This window comes from Nycticebus coucang, chromosome 11 (genome assembly GCF_027406575.1).
Source record: "Nycticebus coucang isolate mNycCou1 chromosome 11, mNycCou1.pri, whole genome shotgun sequence".
NCBI lineage: Eukaryota > Metazoa > Chordata > Mammalia > Primates > Lorisidae > Nycticebus > Nycticebus coucang.
This window is the reverse complement of record NC_069790.1, coordinates 120567162-120583401: the sequence shown is the minus strand read 5'-3', so window position 1 is coordinate 120583401 and position 16240 is coordinate 120567162. Positions and strand designations below refer to the sequence as shown.

Sequence of the window (16240 nt, the reverse complement as noted above, 5' to 3'; positions counted from 1 at the left end):
AATTGACTCTCACTGGTTAAAGGACTTAAACTTAACACATGAAACTATAAAAATTCTTAGAGAGAGTGCAGGGGAAACACTTGAAAAAATTGGCCTGGGAGAATACTTTATGAGGAGGACACCGTGGGCAATTCAAGCAACATCAAAAATACATTACTGGGATCTGATCAAATTAAAAAGCTTCTGCACTGCCAAGAACACACTAAGTAAAGCAAATAGCCCTCAGAATGGGAGAGGATTTTTGCAAGTTATATTTCTGACAGAAGTCTAATAACCAGAATCCAAGAGAACTCAAACTTATTACTAAGAAAAAAACAAGTGATCCCATTTCATTGTGGTTAAAAGACATGAACAGAAGCTTCTCTGAAGGAGACAGGTGCATGGTAAGAGTAGCCCACATCACAAAATCCCAAAACTACAGATGTTGGCGTGGATGTGGAGAAAGGGAACACTTCTGCACTGCTGGTGGGAATGCAAGCTAGTATGTTCCTTTTGGAAGGAAGTTTGGAGAACACTCAGGGATCTAAATGTAGACCTGCCATTTGACCCTGCAATTCCTCTTGTAGATGTATATCCAAAGGACCAAAAATCATTTGGCAATAAAGATATTTGCATCAGATTGTTAATTGCAGCTAAATTCATAATAGCCAAGTCATGGAAGAAGCCCAAGTGCCCATCGACCCATGCATGGATTAATAAATTGTGGTATATGTATGCCATGGAATACTATGCAGCAGTAAAAAAAATGGAGACTTTACCTCTTTTATGTTTACATGGATGGAGCTGGAAAATATTCTTCTTAGTGAAGTATCTCAGGAATGGAAAAAATAATATCCAATGTACTCAGTACTACTGTGAAACCAATTTATAATCACTCACACTTGCATATGAAAAATGAAACACAACTATAGCCCAGGATGAAGGAGGAGGGAAGGAGAGAAAAAGGGGAAGGGAGGGAGTTGGGTCGATAGTGGGAGGGTAAGTAGGGGAACCACACCTATGGAGCATATTGCAAGTACAAGTTAGATCTTTCAGGTGTGGAATACAAATGCCTTAACACTGTAATTGGGTAAATGAGGTGAAGGCTATGTTGATTAGTAGGATGTAAGCACTCCAATTTGTATAAATAATCAACACACTGAATCCCATAATGGCATAAATGTATTCATGATCTATGTACAAATGACTTAATAAAAAAAAAGAAAGTTGTAAATTATGTATAGAGTTGCAATTTCAGCCCCAGATCAGATTAAAAACAAAAGAAAACAAAACAGTAGAATTCTCAGCAGAAACTTAAGAGGCCAAAAGAGAATGGGATGGCATTTTCAAAGCACCAAAAGAACACTTTCATCCAAGAATTTTATCTCCAGCAAAATTAAGTTTCACAAATGAAGGAGTTAGAATCTTTCCCAGACAAATAACCTTTGAGGAAATTTGTCACCAGTAGATTGGCACCACAGGAAATGCTCAAGAAAGTCTGAAACATGGAAAAAAAAGGTCAATATTCACTATTTAAGAAACACATGAAAGTATAAAATTCATAGGTCTTATAAAAGAATCACACATAAGTGTGCAATTAAATGGCAACACTACAGAATCCCACTAAACCACAAAGACAAAGAAAAAGAAAGAAACAAAGAATTCACAAAGCAACTAGATGACAATTAACAATAGACAGGAACAAAACCTCGCATATCTATATTAACCTTGCATGTAAATAGATTAAAATATAATTCTGGAAAAAATGATTTAAAATTTTTTTTCTTAAGTAATTTGATTTCTTTTATTGAAAAGTGGTTTCATAGAATACAATATAAGAACTTAGAGTATTATTTATCATTATTTATAAGACTTAGTGAAGTTTGAATTTTTAGAAAGATAAAAATAAACAAAAAAAAAACAACATAAATCCTGAGTCCATACTGATGTTTCTCACTTAAATTAATGATTAAGCATTTTTCAGATAGGATGGCTGTTATTAAAAAAAAAACAAAATTAACAAATGATGGTAAGGATCCTTTGGATCCTTATCCTTTTGGTAAGTTTCCTTTTTTTTTTTTTGGTTCTTTTTTGTTTTTAGTTTTCTTGAATATATATATATATATATATATATTTTATTGTTGGGGATTCATTGAGGGTACAATAAGCCAGGTTACACTGATCGCAATTGTTAGGTAAAATCCCTCTCGCAATCATGTCTTGCCCCCATAAAGTGTGACACACACCAAGGCCCCACCCCCCTCCCTCCGTCCCTCTTTCTTCTCCCCTCCCAATAACCTTAATTGTCATTAATTGTCCTCATATCAAAATTGAGTACATAGGATTCATGCTTCTCCATTCTTGTGATGCTTTACTAAGAATAATGTCTTTCACTTCCATCCAGGTTAATACGAAGGATGTAAAGTCTCCATTTTTTTTAATGGCTGAATAGTATTCCATGGTATACATATACCACAGGTTGTTAATCCATTCCTGGGTTGGTAGGTATTTAGGCTGTTTCCACATTTTGGCGATTGTAAATGGAGCTGCAATAAACAGTCTAGTACAAGTGTCCTTATGATAAAAGGATTTCTTTCCTTCTGGGTAGATGCCTAGTAATGGGATTGCAGGATCAAATGGGAGGTCTAGCTTGAGTGCTTTGAGGTTTCTCCATACTTCCTTCCAGAAAGGTTGTACTAGTTTGCAGTCCCACCAGCAGTGTAAAAGTGTTCCCTTCTCTCCACATCCACGCCAGCATCTGCAGTTTTGAGATTTTGTGATGTGGGCCATTCTCACTGGGGTTAGATGATATCTCAGGGTTGTTTTGATTTGCATTTCTCTAATATATAGAGATGATGAACATTTTTTCATGTGTTTGTTAGCCATTCGTCTGTTATCTTTAGAGAAAGTTCTATTCATGTCTCTTGCCCATTGATATATGGGATTGTTGGCTTTTTTCATGTGGATTAATTTGAGTTCTCTATAGATCCTAGTTATCAAGCTTTTATCTGATTGAAAATATGCAAATGTCCTTTCCCATTGTGTAGGCTGTCTCTTTGCTTTGATTATTGTCTCCTTAGCTGTACAGAAGCTTTTCAGTTTAATGAAGTCCCATTTGTTTATTTTTGTTGTTGTTGCAATTGCCATGGCAGTCTTCTTCATGAAATCTTTCCCCAGGCCAACATCTTCCAGTGTTTTTCCTATGCTTTCTTTGAGGATTTTTATTGTTTCATGCCTTAAATTTAAGTCCTTTATCCATCTTGAATCAAGTTTTGTGAGTGGGGAAAGGTGTGGGTCCAGGTTCAGTCTTTTACATGTAGACATCCAGTTCTCCCAACACCATTTATTGAATAGGGAGTCTTTCCCCCAAGGTATGTTCTTGTTTGGTTTATCAAAGATTAGGTGGTTGTAAGATGTTAGTTTCATTTCTTGGTTTTCAATTCGATTCCAAGTGTCTATGTCTCTGTTTTTGTGCCAGTACCATGCTGTCTTGACCACTATGGCTTTGTAGTACAGACTAAAATCTGGTATGCTGTTGCCCCCAGCTTTATTTTTGTTACAGAGAACTGCCTTAGGTATACGGGTTTTTTTCTGGTTCCATACAAAACGCAGAATCATTTTTTCCAAATCTTGAAAGTACGATGTTGGTATTTTGATAGGAATGGTATTGAATAGGTAGATTGCTTTGGGAAGTACAGACATTTTAACAATGTTGTTTCTTCCCATCCATGAGTATGGTATGTTCTTCCATTTGTTAATATCCTCTGCTATTTCCTTTCTGAGGATTTCATAGTTTTCTTTATAGAGATCCTTCACCTCCTTCGTTAGGTATACTCCTAGGTATTTAATTTTCTTTGAAACTATGGTAAGGGAGTTGTGTCCTTAATTTGCTTCTCATCTTGACTGTTATTGGTGTACACAAAGGCTACTGACTTGTGGACATTGATTTTTATATCCTGAAACATTACTGTATTTTTTGATGACTTCTAGGAGTCTTGTGGTTGAGTCTTTGGGGTTCTCTAAGTATAAGATCATGTCATCAGCAAAGAGGGAGAGTTTGACCTCCTCTGCTCCCATTTGGATTCCCTTTATTTCCTTGTCTTGCCTAATTGTATTGGCTAGAACTTCCAGCACTACGTTGAATAGTAAAGGTGACAGAGGACAACCTTGTCTGGTTCCAGTTCTAAGAGGAAAAGCTTTCAGTTTTACTCCATTCAGTAAAATATTGGCTGTGGGTTTGTCATAGATAGCTTCAATCAGTTTTAGAAATGTGCCACCTATGCCTATACTCTTCAGTGTTCTAATTAGAAAAGGATGCTGGATTTTATCAAATGCTTTTTCTGCGTCTATTGAGAGGATCATGTGATCGATTTAAAATTTCTTTAAAAGCTCTTCTGTATTAACCTGGATAGAGTGGGGACACAATTCTTCTTAGTAAAGCATCACAAGAATAGAGAAGCAAGAATCCAATGTACTCAATCCTAATATGAAGGCAGTAGGTGATCTAATACATATCCACGTAAGAGAAAAACTCAAATCAATTCAAGGTGGGGGGCAGGGGAATGAGGGAAAGGGAGAAGGAAGAAGGGAGGGAGATGGGGTTTATGGTGTACAGCACACGTCTTGGGAAGGGACACGATTATAAGAGGGACTTTACCTAAGAAATACGAACAGTGTAACCTAATTCTTTGTACCCTCAATGAACCTGAAACAATAAATAAATAAATAACCCACACACTAAAATTCTTTAAAAGGTATTTATTTACACTTTTAACATAGGATTTTTTTTTGAAACATAAAAACTTGACAGAACACCTCACAGGCCACTTTTCACAATAAAACAGGCAAAAACCACAAACATAATTTTGCAAGCATTAATACTCAGGTGTAACAATGACAGTCATAGCAGGTATATTGGTGATGAGCAGGCAACCTGTCTTTACAAAGAAGTAAGAAAAAAAGGGAAAGGTATAAATGCTTATCACTATGATTGGCAATTGTGAGAACCCAGCTTTATAACTGCGGTCATCTGAAATGCCATGTCAAATAACCTGAGTCCTTTAATGAGATCTATCAAAAGCTGCCATGGTTCATCATAATTCATGTAGCTGCCCAAAGAGCTAAGATCTTGAAAAATTTTACCTTTCACAAATGCAGACATACAAAAAGGACATATTTTCATTTACTTGAGGAAGTTTTAACATTTTTATATGCACACACACAGTCAGTGTTGTAAGAATGCTCTTTTGTGGAATCGAATTTGCAAAAAATACATAAAATGATTAGAATTCTCTCAAAGTCTCTACCCAATTCATACCTCTGGTACTGGAATTGATGTGAAGATGAAATTCACAGCATAACAAATTATAAAAAACAACTCTCACAATTTAAAATAGTGGAAAAAACTAAAAAGGGGAAAAATAAAATGAAACTAAAAAGAAAATTCAATGTATGAAAAAGCAAATTACAGGAATAGGTTACAGGCATTTGCACAGAGATAGTCCATAAAAGCTGCCTGATTTTCATAATCATTAACTATTGTTCGAAGTCTTTAATCACAATGAAAAGCCACTTTTTTTTTCTTGGAGACCTTGGCTTCCCTTGGAGAATATGTTCACTGTCATTTTCTGTGAGGCGCTGCTCTTTTTAAACTTCTTTGGTTTGATATACACTGACATGAGTATTCCCTAGTAAGTTTTCCCATCTGCTGTGTGATGTCTCTATGCTGTTTTGGGTACTTGGAAATCTGTTCCACATGCAGGGCCCCAGCAAATTGGAAGGTGGCCTTCAACCCTAGGGGAGATTTCTTCACCTAATTCATGCATCTCCTCAGGAAACACCCTCACAGAAATATACAAAATTATGTTTTCACAGCTTTCTAGGTATTCCTTAATCCAGACAAGTTGATCTTAAAAATTAAGCTCACAAAGCCACTCCTTGTCAGTTGGGCATCCACATGCACCTCCTTAAACCAACTCAATTGCCAAATAAAGACAAGAACAAGGTAATAGTTCTGCCTAATATGATGCAAATATATTGTTATCGAGATTTTAGGTGTTAGGGATTTTGGACCTTAGGAATTTAAACTTCAGGGATTTCAACTTTTCAGGATTTCAGCATTTGGGTTTATGCATTTTAGATTGTATCTTTTGAGATTTTAATCCAAATTGGGTTTGACCAATCACCTTCTGCTATAAGATCCCTGGAATGCGCCTGCCCAGGTTCCCACCCATTCAGTCACTGCTCCTAGGAATTCCCTAGGTCTTGTTCCTGTGCAGACCAAGAGCAAGAATCCAATGTTTCTCACTTGATTTGCATTGAGGGTTGAAACCTTCTATTGCTCATGCCGAGCCCTTTGCTATTCTTTTTTCACATTTAATTTCACCAGTGGTTATCTTCTTTATCAGCAGAATGCCAGTGGCAGAGTTCTTCTGTCTGTTCACTGCAAAGGTACATGGAAAAGTGGCTTGGCACCCATAGCACAATGGTTGCGGCAATAGCCACATACATCGAAGCTGGCGGATTCAAATCTGACCTGGGCCAGCTAAACAACAATGACAACTGCAACAAAAAATAGCTGGGCATTGTGGCTGGTGCCTGTAGTCCCAGCTGCTTGGAAGGCTGAGACAAGAGAATTACTTAAGCCCAAGATTTTGAGGTACCTGTGAGCTGTGGCGCCATGGCACTCTACTGAGGGCTACATAGTAAGACTCTGTCTGCCTCAAAAAAGGAAAAAAAAAAGTACATGAAAAAGTGAACAAGACCATACCAAGATTTCCTATTAGGGTATCTTCTGGGATTTGCTTATAACTCCTTACACCAATGGCCTCTGTTGCTGAGGAAATCTTGAGTCTCACCATTTGGCACTAGTGTTTCTGCTAGTGTTGGCCTCCCTCTCTAATATCGGCTCAGTGGTTGCATATTATTTTCCCTTTTTACTTGTTTCTTTAGTAATCAAGGTCATCAGTAACCTGAAAGTCTCTGGCTGTGAGGGCAGCAGTAGAGGATGGTGTAGGGCAGAGGTGTGGACTTACATGGTGATAGCAGAGATGAGCTGGAATTTGTGGGTGAGGGTGGTGGTGTTGAAGACACAGCAAGTGTGGGTGAAAGCATAAGAAGGAACAGTAGGGCAGACAATACAGGCTAACCTGCCTCATTTTATCTGGAATGGAGAGCTGACTCTCCCAGATATGACTCTATATCTCACCATCGTTACCACCAGCTTTCGATCCACAAAGACCTGTTTGCCCTATTTCTTGGAGACTGAAATAAAGAAAAACTTCCAAACTTCTTCAATTTGTTTGATTTATCCTTAAGTTGAGAAGATCTCCAGAACTTACTCATCTTATTTACACATTCACCTGTGGGTGTATAAGCCTCCCTGGAAGTAGACTTACATAGGCCCTCAAAAGCCTGGGAACTGAGCCCCAGTTACACTCTCTTTGGAATTACAGAATCATTTGCATTCTAGTTTCTGAGAGGTCTGACTGGGGATGCATCAGGAGTGCAGATGGAAGGTTCCACACTGCTATGTTCTCCTCCTATGATCACCCATCAGAATGTGTGTTACTCTGCAGAGTTTTGCAGGCAGGGATGACAAAGAGTAACAACTTTGTTGGGCATATAAGGCAGAGTGTAGTAACCGACCCAGCAAGAAGACCCCTAAAGACCCCTAATTGTCTCAGCCTGAGTCCCCACATGTTTCAAACCCCCCCTTGGGTTAATCCTGAGAACAGGTTTCAGAATAGAACAAGGAAGTTCCCTGAGTTCCCAAGAACTCCTAGCAACAGGTAACAATGGTAGAACATACCCCAGCCCTCCAGCAATGACTAAACAATGGTGAAAAACTTATTTCCCAAGCCAAGTTTGTCCCCATGCCAGTTGCCACAATACAATCCCCTGACTCACTGCAACTGGTGCCAACTGACTCGCTGTAACCCTGCCCTTGTGCCAACCGCCACCCCCCGCCCCCGCCCCAGCCAATTCTGTAACCCCACCCCTGGGCTAACTAACTGCCACGTTCTGCTTTTGTTTTTGCTTGCTTGCATGGCAAGAAAAAAGGTATAAAAGACAACCTGCTTTTCTCTTCGGGGCCGTTCACCTTTGGGCGGCAGCCCACCTGCGCAAGTGCAATAAATCACCATCTGATTTATACCCGAAGTGAGGTCCGAGTCTTTCTTCCAGATGGCAAGCACTTACAACAAGAGGAACAAGCATCTACAACTACCAACTTCATTTCACACAACATGGTCATCCATTAAGCCCAGCTGCACAGTACCGAGGCTCTGCTCCCTTTTGGTCCCATAGGGAATGTGGGGAATGGGAAGCTCAATGCTTCTCATCTGGTTTTTTATACTTTTATTTAATATAAGGTTAAACATGATTAGATAACATCGTGTGATTTGTTAGGTAAGGTACAAGTTGAAAGGCAGCCTGAGGTCTGTGGGAAATGAGCAAAAGCCACAGTGGTCATTTGGCTCCTGCAAGGGGAGAGCCTCCACCTGGGTTTTTGGTCCCTGGGCCCAGGGGTGGAGAGCAGGGAAGGTTTGGTGGGGGGTGGGTGCTGGCATACGCTCAAGTGGACAGGTTAGGACCAGAACAGGGATGGCAGTCTCTAACCTCAGACGCAGAACTCTAGGAGCCACAGTCACATCAATAGTGCATTGATGGGTCAGGGTCACACTTACAAGGTCAGCTAGGTGTGACCTCAGGAAAGCCCTCACACCAGCCCCTCCAGAACAGCTGGTAGAGCAGGAGCGCGCCCCCCAGAAGGAGGAGCACGCGCATCCACCAGCCGCTCCCGTGGGACTTGAGCCACTTCTGCCACTCCCACAGCCCGGCCAGCAGCCAGGACCGCTGGGCCCCGCGTATGCGGGCTGCCACCCTCTCCGCCACCCTCCGGAGTCGCTCCTCCGGGCACTCCCAGTGCAGGGCCTGCGCCAGGCGGTACACATCGTTGGTGTAGTGCGTGTCCCCGTTCTCCCTGACCAGGGTCCCCACCAGCCCCAGCAGCTCCTCTACCTGGGCTTCCTGCTCCTGGCCGTTGGCTCGGTTGTCAAAGGCACAGACTCGGCCCCTGCACGCGGTCACCAGCTCCTGCAGGGCACGGTTCTCTGTGCCACGCACATAACTCTGCAGCGAGCCACCAGCCAGGTCCTCCTTCCTGGTGAAGATAATGACTGTGCGCTCCAGGATGTCCTCCCCGAACATCGCCTTCACCGTCTTCACCGCCTGCTGGTCCTGGGCGGTGAACCTGCCCAGCTGGGTCACCAGCAGCAGCGCGTGGGGACCCGGGGCGGAGAGCAGGTAGCAGCGACCTCTCTCCTCGCACTCGGGCTCTGCCTCGGGGATTTCACAACTGAAAATGTCCGGAGTGTCTATGATTTCCACGCACCACTTTTCCCACCACCGGACCCCGACGGCGCAGGCTTTGGTCACAGACGTGGCTCCGAGCCTGGAGAGGAAGCGCCGCTGGCCCAGGATGCTGTTTCCGGTGGCGCTCTTGCCCGCTCCAGTCTTCCCCACCAGGATGAGCCTCAGCGTGGGCTCCTGCAGGGCCCGGCTGTTCTCTGCTGAACCTGTTAGACAAATTATTTGTAAGCTTCCAAATCGTAACCCGAGGCAGAGTGTAGTAACCAACCCAGCAAGTAACCCCTAAAGACCCCTAATTGTCTCAGCCTGAGTCCCCTGAGGTATCCTGAGTAAATGGATCTCCCAGATGCCTTTTGAACAAAGAATGGTGGCTTCAACCTTTGCTTTTGAACCGACTTTTATGTGGTGATCTGAGCAGAGACTGAACTCCTGGGTGATCCTTACCCATCTGTTCCTTTCCTCTTTGGCTTCACCACATGTACCTGTAGATACCTCACCACCGGATGAACTTGTCTCTAGAGGCCATTTCTTCAGCTGACACTAGCTCCCTCTGGCCCTCTGCACACGTCCAGGCTACGTAGGGCCTTCATCTCCCCCTGCATTCTCATGGGTCTTTCCATACCTGACCCCTGTGGTGGGCTCTCTAACACATGTCCATCCCTGGAAGAAGGGATGGTGGTTACTGGGTGGGATCTGGAGTCAGAAGCCTTGAGATTAAAGCATTGCCTTTCTGGTTAATTGGGTAGCTGTGGGGAAGTTGTTTAATTTCTTTGAGCCTTGACTTTCCTTTTCTGTAAAATGGGAATAATGGCGTTGGTTGGTCTTCAGAGGGTTAGAGCTAATCCACCCAAGTGCTGAGCAGAGTGGCTGGCATTTAGTATGTGTTCAGTGACTCTGAGTCATTTCTTTGAGGAGGCTGGGAATAAGAGGTCATCATGTCAGCTCAAGTGGTAGATAAAGATTCTGGGGGTGAGGGCTTCTGGATTCAAATTCAGACCTTGGTGGCATTTCTAGGTCCCAATGCATGATTCTGAGCCAACTCTTGGGTGGTTGAGCTGATAGAAGGTGGCGGTTTCTAGGTCACTCTAATATACAGAGTCCAAGATGATGAGGTAGTCTTGGTTTTCACTTCTCTGACACCAGCTCCTTCCTGAACTCTTTATGCTGTTTGTGCCAGGGCAAGCATTTCCCTCTGTAGGGGATTGTAGACCTCAAAATCTGAAGTCACCTAGTCCAGGGGTAGCCAGAATGGAATTTGTCATCCCATCCCAGAGACCAAAACCTGCCTAACCAGCCTGTTCCTAACCAGTTTCACCTGTCATCTTTTGCAATTTTATTCAGAGGTAGGGGAGATTGCAAGGCCAGCGCTCCTGAACTGTCTTAGTTGAATCTATGACATGCTCCACTTAATCCTCAGAGGAAATTTTAAAGTAGGTGGACTAGTTATTGTTCTCTCTCATTCAAAAGTCACTAATTGGCTTTAGATTCTGATTCTGATTAGGAGACAGGAAGTTTCAGGGTCTTAGGAACTGCCCACACCTGGATGGAAGGCAGGACACCTGAGTTGTGGCATCTGTCTTACTACTGAAGTCCATGAAGAAGGCCATCTCTGAATTTCACTTTTGCCACCTTTTAAATGAAGGGGATTTGATTTTTGATGGCCCCATGGTGTTCTCTAAATTTATCCTTCTATAATTTTATGGTTGTATCATTTATCTTGGTAGTTTTCATTATTACTACTATGAACAAATTCATTCTAAGAATTTGTTTCTGTCCAGAAGTGAATTTTAACCTTATTTTACTACTAAGGTGAGAACAACCTTAACAGGAAACTGAATTTAGTTTCAAGCATTGAGAATGTCAAGAATTAAAACTAATGAGAGGTTTGTAATTGGTTTGATGTTGGTGTCCTCCAACCTTAGACTTGGGAAAGGTAGTCTAGTTTTTCTCTTGGCTTCTTCTTTCCCACTGGTTTTGTTTGAGCCTAAGAGACAATGAGAAGGTTTCCACATCTCAGAATGAAAGTGATGGCCCTCTTTAACCAAGGCAGCACATTTCCGAAGGTGGCAGCCAGACACAGGATACATGGGTTCATTTCTGTTGCAGAATCTAACCACAGCCCCACTTACCTATCTTGGTGCCATACAACATTTCCATGTCAGTATATTGTGGGGTATGGTGACAGTTGGTCTTACCTCATGTCATTCATAGTATTCTGTTGCAGAGTACTGTGTCATTCACAGGTAATTATTTTTGGCCTGATCTAACCTCTGCCATCCCCAATTTCCTCATATTGAAAGTGGAGGGAATGATAACTGGTCAACCTACCTTAAAAGTTCCTCTGAGGATTAAGTGGGACATTGCATGTGGAGCATGTCATAGACTCAACTACTCATGATGACCCTGAGCCACAAGCTGTTCTTTTTTTTCTTTTAATTTTGATTTCAATTGTTTTAGTTTGAAGGCTTTTTAAAATTTTCTTTTTTCTTATATTTATTTATTTATTTTTATTGAGACAGAGTCTCACTTTGTGGCCCTTGGTAGAGTGCTATGGCATCATAGCTCACAGCAACTTCCAAGTCTTGGGCTTGAGTGATTCTCTTGCCTCAGCCTCCCAAGTAGCTGGGACTATAGGTGCTCACCACAACACCTGGCTTTTTTTTTTTTTTTTTGTAGAGACTCGGTCTCACTCTGGGTCAGACTTGTCTCAAACCTCTGAGCTCAGGGCAGTCCACCCATCTTGGCCTCTAGAGTGCTAGAATTACAGACATAAGCCACCACACCTGGCCCCACAAACTGTTCTTTAGTGCTGAGCTCCTGACAAGGTAAGTTCACTCATCATTCCAAAAATTTCATGTCCCCCAAAACTGGGAGGAAGGCACAGACATTTCTTTTGAGGTGGGGTGAGAAATAAATGATTAAGGTTTATTCCAACCTCCACCCCATTTCCTATCTATTGTGAATGTCATCTCTCTTCCACTAAATACCCTTGTTCTGGTCTGACTGTCATCACTCTGCTCTTACACCACCCATGCAAGTTTGTCATTGAAAGGAAATGACTGGTGTGAATCCACATTCTTCTTTCCTTCTGTGACTTGGATCTTTGTAAAATCCAACAGCAGAACCAATGTCAGAGAGGCACTCCCATTCTCAGTCTGTCTCCACTGCCCATCTTCTGTCCCTGAGTCTCCCTTCTCTGTCTCTCTTTCCCTCCCTCACTTCTCTCTCGAACCTCCTGCCTAATTATGTTTTAATTCTTAATAATTTTTCTCCAACACATTCTTTGGAAAACTATATTCACATAATCTTCTATACTCTGACCCACTGACTGAGGAGAAGGTTAGGGCCTCAATTATTATGCTCAGTTCCCAAGGCCCAGAGCAGTCAAAGGGCTTTCCCAATATCTCACAGTAGATCAGGGCAGAGGTGGTGCCAAGGCTTTTGCTGTGATATCTTGGTGGTCACAACCTCTCTATCATTTGGAGGCTAGCTAAAAGAATTTTCTCCCGAAAGTAGCATGTCTGAACATTAGCTTTGAATCATCTCTGTACCCAATCCAGGCACAAACGTACAGGGGCAAGTGTGTTCTTCAGACATGTGTTCTTACCACATATAAGCTCCTCATCTCTTCCAGTCTTCTCTTGCTGTCCCATGCTCACCTGAAACAGTCATAGAATGGCTTATTGTCATAATCATTTGTCACAGATGTAATGCTGGGGATAATAGTGGAAAGAGATTGTCCTTGCCTTCAAGGATTTTAAAATCTTGTGGGTTGTGTGTGTGTTTATGAGAGTTGGCATGGGGCGGGGTGGGAAACAAGGCAAGTGAAATAAGTGATAAGTCCATCTTTAGAAATGATGTCAAATAACTTAGAATATGAGAACAATTTTTCTCAGTGATTTAGGGACCTGTCTTAGTGGGAACTGGTCTAGGAAACAAATGAGAGGACACTGGGTAAATCTTGGGTTTCTCTGGCTCACAAATGCATTTCATAAATTGACCCAAGAGCTCTCAGCTCTACTCTCAAAAAGCCAACTGTCTGTTTCTATTTGCTTGTCTAAATATGACCTTTGTGCTGGAAAGACTGGGACATTTCCCTTCAACTCCTGCAAGTTTTTGCCCCCTCCAAATTCAAGGCTTTTCCCCAAATAAAGTGATTATGCCAATTTCAAACATTATTTAATAAAGTTAAACACTCTGTGATCCAGTTTGCCTGATCACAAAAGCAACAGAATGCAGCTCCCTTGGTCATGACTACTGACTCTCTTCTGCATTTTTATCTGTGCCTTACTATCCACGTCAAACTACACATCTTCCCATCTCCTGCCCTGGCCACTCCAGGGAACCTGGGGACACCATACCCTGGGGAAGAGCAGAGAGGGAAGCTGGATGAATAACTGTCTCTGGTGAGGGATCTGAAGAGCAGGTTTGCCTTGTACTCAATCCAAGACTTTTTCTGTAGGAACTTCCCCTATCTCTCCCTAAAGCCTTCAGTAAAGTTCACCCCACTGGCCTTACATGATTAATTATTTTGCATGCAGAAATCAGCAGACTCCATAACAAATGCAAGAGCAGAACTGAACAGACAGCTGCAATATTCAGAACAGAGAACAAGGGTTTAATCAAAGTAAGAAGTCCTCATCAAAGATGAAAATGCAAGTGTGCTACAGGGAATCTGGAGAACTCTGGGCAGGTCACTGGAACTTTCCATATAGTTTGGACTGGGGGTTGAAAGTTAATCCAAGGTTCATAAGAGCTGAAATCTGAGGTTAAAATGTAAATTTTAAATTTAAACCTGTAAATTCCTATAATCTCAAAACTTCCAGGGGTCTCCATGTCTATCTGGTCAAATGCCTCCCTAAATTTACTCTTTTTGAAATTATTTAGGAGATTCTTTAAAATAAAAAGCAAAATTTTCACAGATTGTGATTTGCATTTGCATCTTTGTTTTGATAGGCATCTCCCTTCCCCAGGGGCTCCCAGTGCAGCCTTTCCAGGGATCTGCCCTGGAAACTGGTTTCCTTAGCCTCTCCCTTTATCGTACAGATGAAGAAATTCAGATGGTCAGCACTAAGATGGGTCCTGGGCTACTAGGACTGGGGAGGCCTTTAAGGGTACATGTAGGGCAAGAATTTGAAGACCATGTTCACGACCTTAGACATCTCCTGAAAGACCCCTTTGTAGTGCTGAGAAGGCGGAGAATTGGAGGATTCAGCTCAGGTATACACATATATGGAATTTTTACTTTTTAACTTGTTCTGAGGTTAGAATTGCTTCTGCATCCTTAGACATATCTTTCACCTTTGCTGAATTTACATTTGGGGACTGTTTGCTGCCCTCTACGGTATATTTTGTCCCCTTCAATAGTTCTAGCATTTCTCTGATTCAGGGAGAAAGAGAAAGGGTTTAGTCCCAAGTAAGAACGTGTGTGCTCTGGAGCTGGCAAACTTACTCCATTGGAAATTCATAATGTCTTTAAAATCCTGGAAGTGTGTGGTTATTCTGTTTCTGAGCAGAACACAGGTTGCTCAGAGAGCTTTGTTAGGACAACACCTTCAGGTACTGAGTCTTTCCCACTGCCCTCAGCTCCCATCCCCAGCCGTCTTCCAGGCTCAGACTCACCCTTCCTGGTGACAGGCTCTGAAGTCAGCCCTGAAAAGTCTGAATCTGCTGCTTTCCCTTCAGTTGTGAGGGCAGAAGGCTTAGTACATGGAGGAAGTCACTGAGCCGGGCTGACTGGTGACTGCAGAGTTCAGAAAGCTCGGGGAGGGCAGTGATATTGACTTAAAGAGACAGAAGCACTCATCAGGGAGGTGGTGGGCACTTAGGTTTTCACTACAAAACCCACCCATGCTTTGGACTAAGCTGATATCATATAGTTGGAATCATATAGACATAGCCTTATCACTACTAAGATTCACTTAGTGATAAGCATTTAAGTTTCTTCCAGGTAGGAGGGGTATGACAATCAACTTCTCAAACTCATCCTACAAAAAGTGCTAAATACCTCACTGGTGAATATTACCATGGTCACTTTCCAAGTTACTCCCCTTGGGAAGCTATGCATGGACAACAGTGCCTAGCCCACCCTTCAAAGTAATTTTGGAACAATTCTTTTTCTGGAATGGCCATCAAAGCTTTCATTTTATTACCCTTGATATCGTTAATGTCATCAAAATGTCTTCCTTTCAATATTTACTTTATCTTCAGGTAAATAAAAAAGTCATTGGGGGCCCAATCACATGAGTAGGAAGGGTGCTCCAATACAGTTTTTGTTTACTGGCTAAAATTTCCCTCACAGATGGTATTGTGTGAGTTGGTGCCTTGTTGCAAGAGGCGTGAGTTACTGGTCAAAATTCTCAGTTAAATTTTTCCTAACTTCTCTGAAGAAGACAGCCACACGGCCTACAGACATATGAAAAAATGCTCATCATCTTTAATCACCAGAGAAATGCAAATCAAAACTACTTTGAGATATCATCTAACTCCAGTAAGATTAGCCCATATCACAAAATCCCAAGACCAGAGATTTGGCATGGATGTGGAGAAAAGGGAACACGTCTACACTGCTGGTGGAAATGCAAACTAATACCTTCCTTTTGGAAAGACATTTGGAGAACACTTAGAGATCTAAAAATAGACCTGCCATTGGATCCTACGATTCCTCTACTAGGTATATCCAGAAGACCAAAAATCACTTTATAACAAAGATATTTGTACCAGAATGTTTATTGCAGCCCAATTCATAATTGCTAAATCGTGGAAGAAGCCCAAGTGCCCATTGACCCATGAATGGATTTATAAATTGTGGTATATGTACACCGTGGAATATTATGCAGCCTTAAAGAAAGATGGGGACTTTACCTTGTTCATGTTTACATGGATGGAG

The 16240-nt window shown here is 42.0% G+C and overlaps 1 protein-coding gene across 1 annotated transcript; it reads right to left on the bottom strand.

Annotated features, from left to right (window-relative positions):
* Positions 1–4728: 4728 nt before the first annotated feature.
* LOC128598609 (GTPase IMAP family member 1-like) lies at positions 4729–15074 on the bottom strand. Its single transcript, XM_053609198.1, has 3 exons — positions 14974–15074; positions 12959–13010; positions 4729–9557 (listed from the first exon to the last, which is right to left on the bottom strand). The coding sequence occupies exons 2-3, from the start codon at positions 13002–13004 to the stop codon at positions 8671–8673; spliced, it is 933 nt and encodes a 310-aa protein (XP_053465173.1). The 5' UTR covers positions 13005–13010; positions 14974–15074; the 3' UTR covers positions 4729–8670.
* Between the last annotated feature and the right edge of the window lie 1166 nt (positions 15075–16240).

Excerpts from the sequence above, each read along its gene's own strand:
- LOC128598609 (XM_053609198.1), bottom strand. The coding sequence starts at position 13,004 with ATGGGACAGCAAGAGAAGACTGGAAGAGATGAGGAGCTTATATGTG. Across the intron at positions 9,558-12,958 it reads AGATGAGGAGCTTATATGTG|GTTCAGCAGAGAACAGCCGG; the intron begins GTAAGAACACAT and ends TTTGTCTAACAG.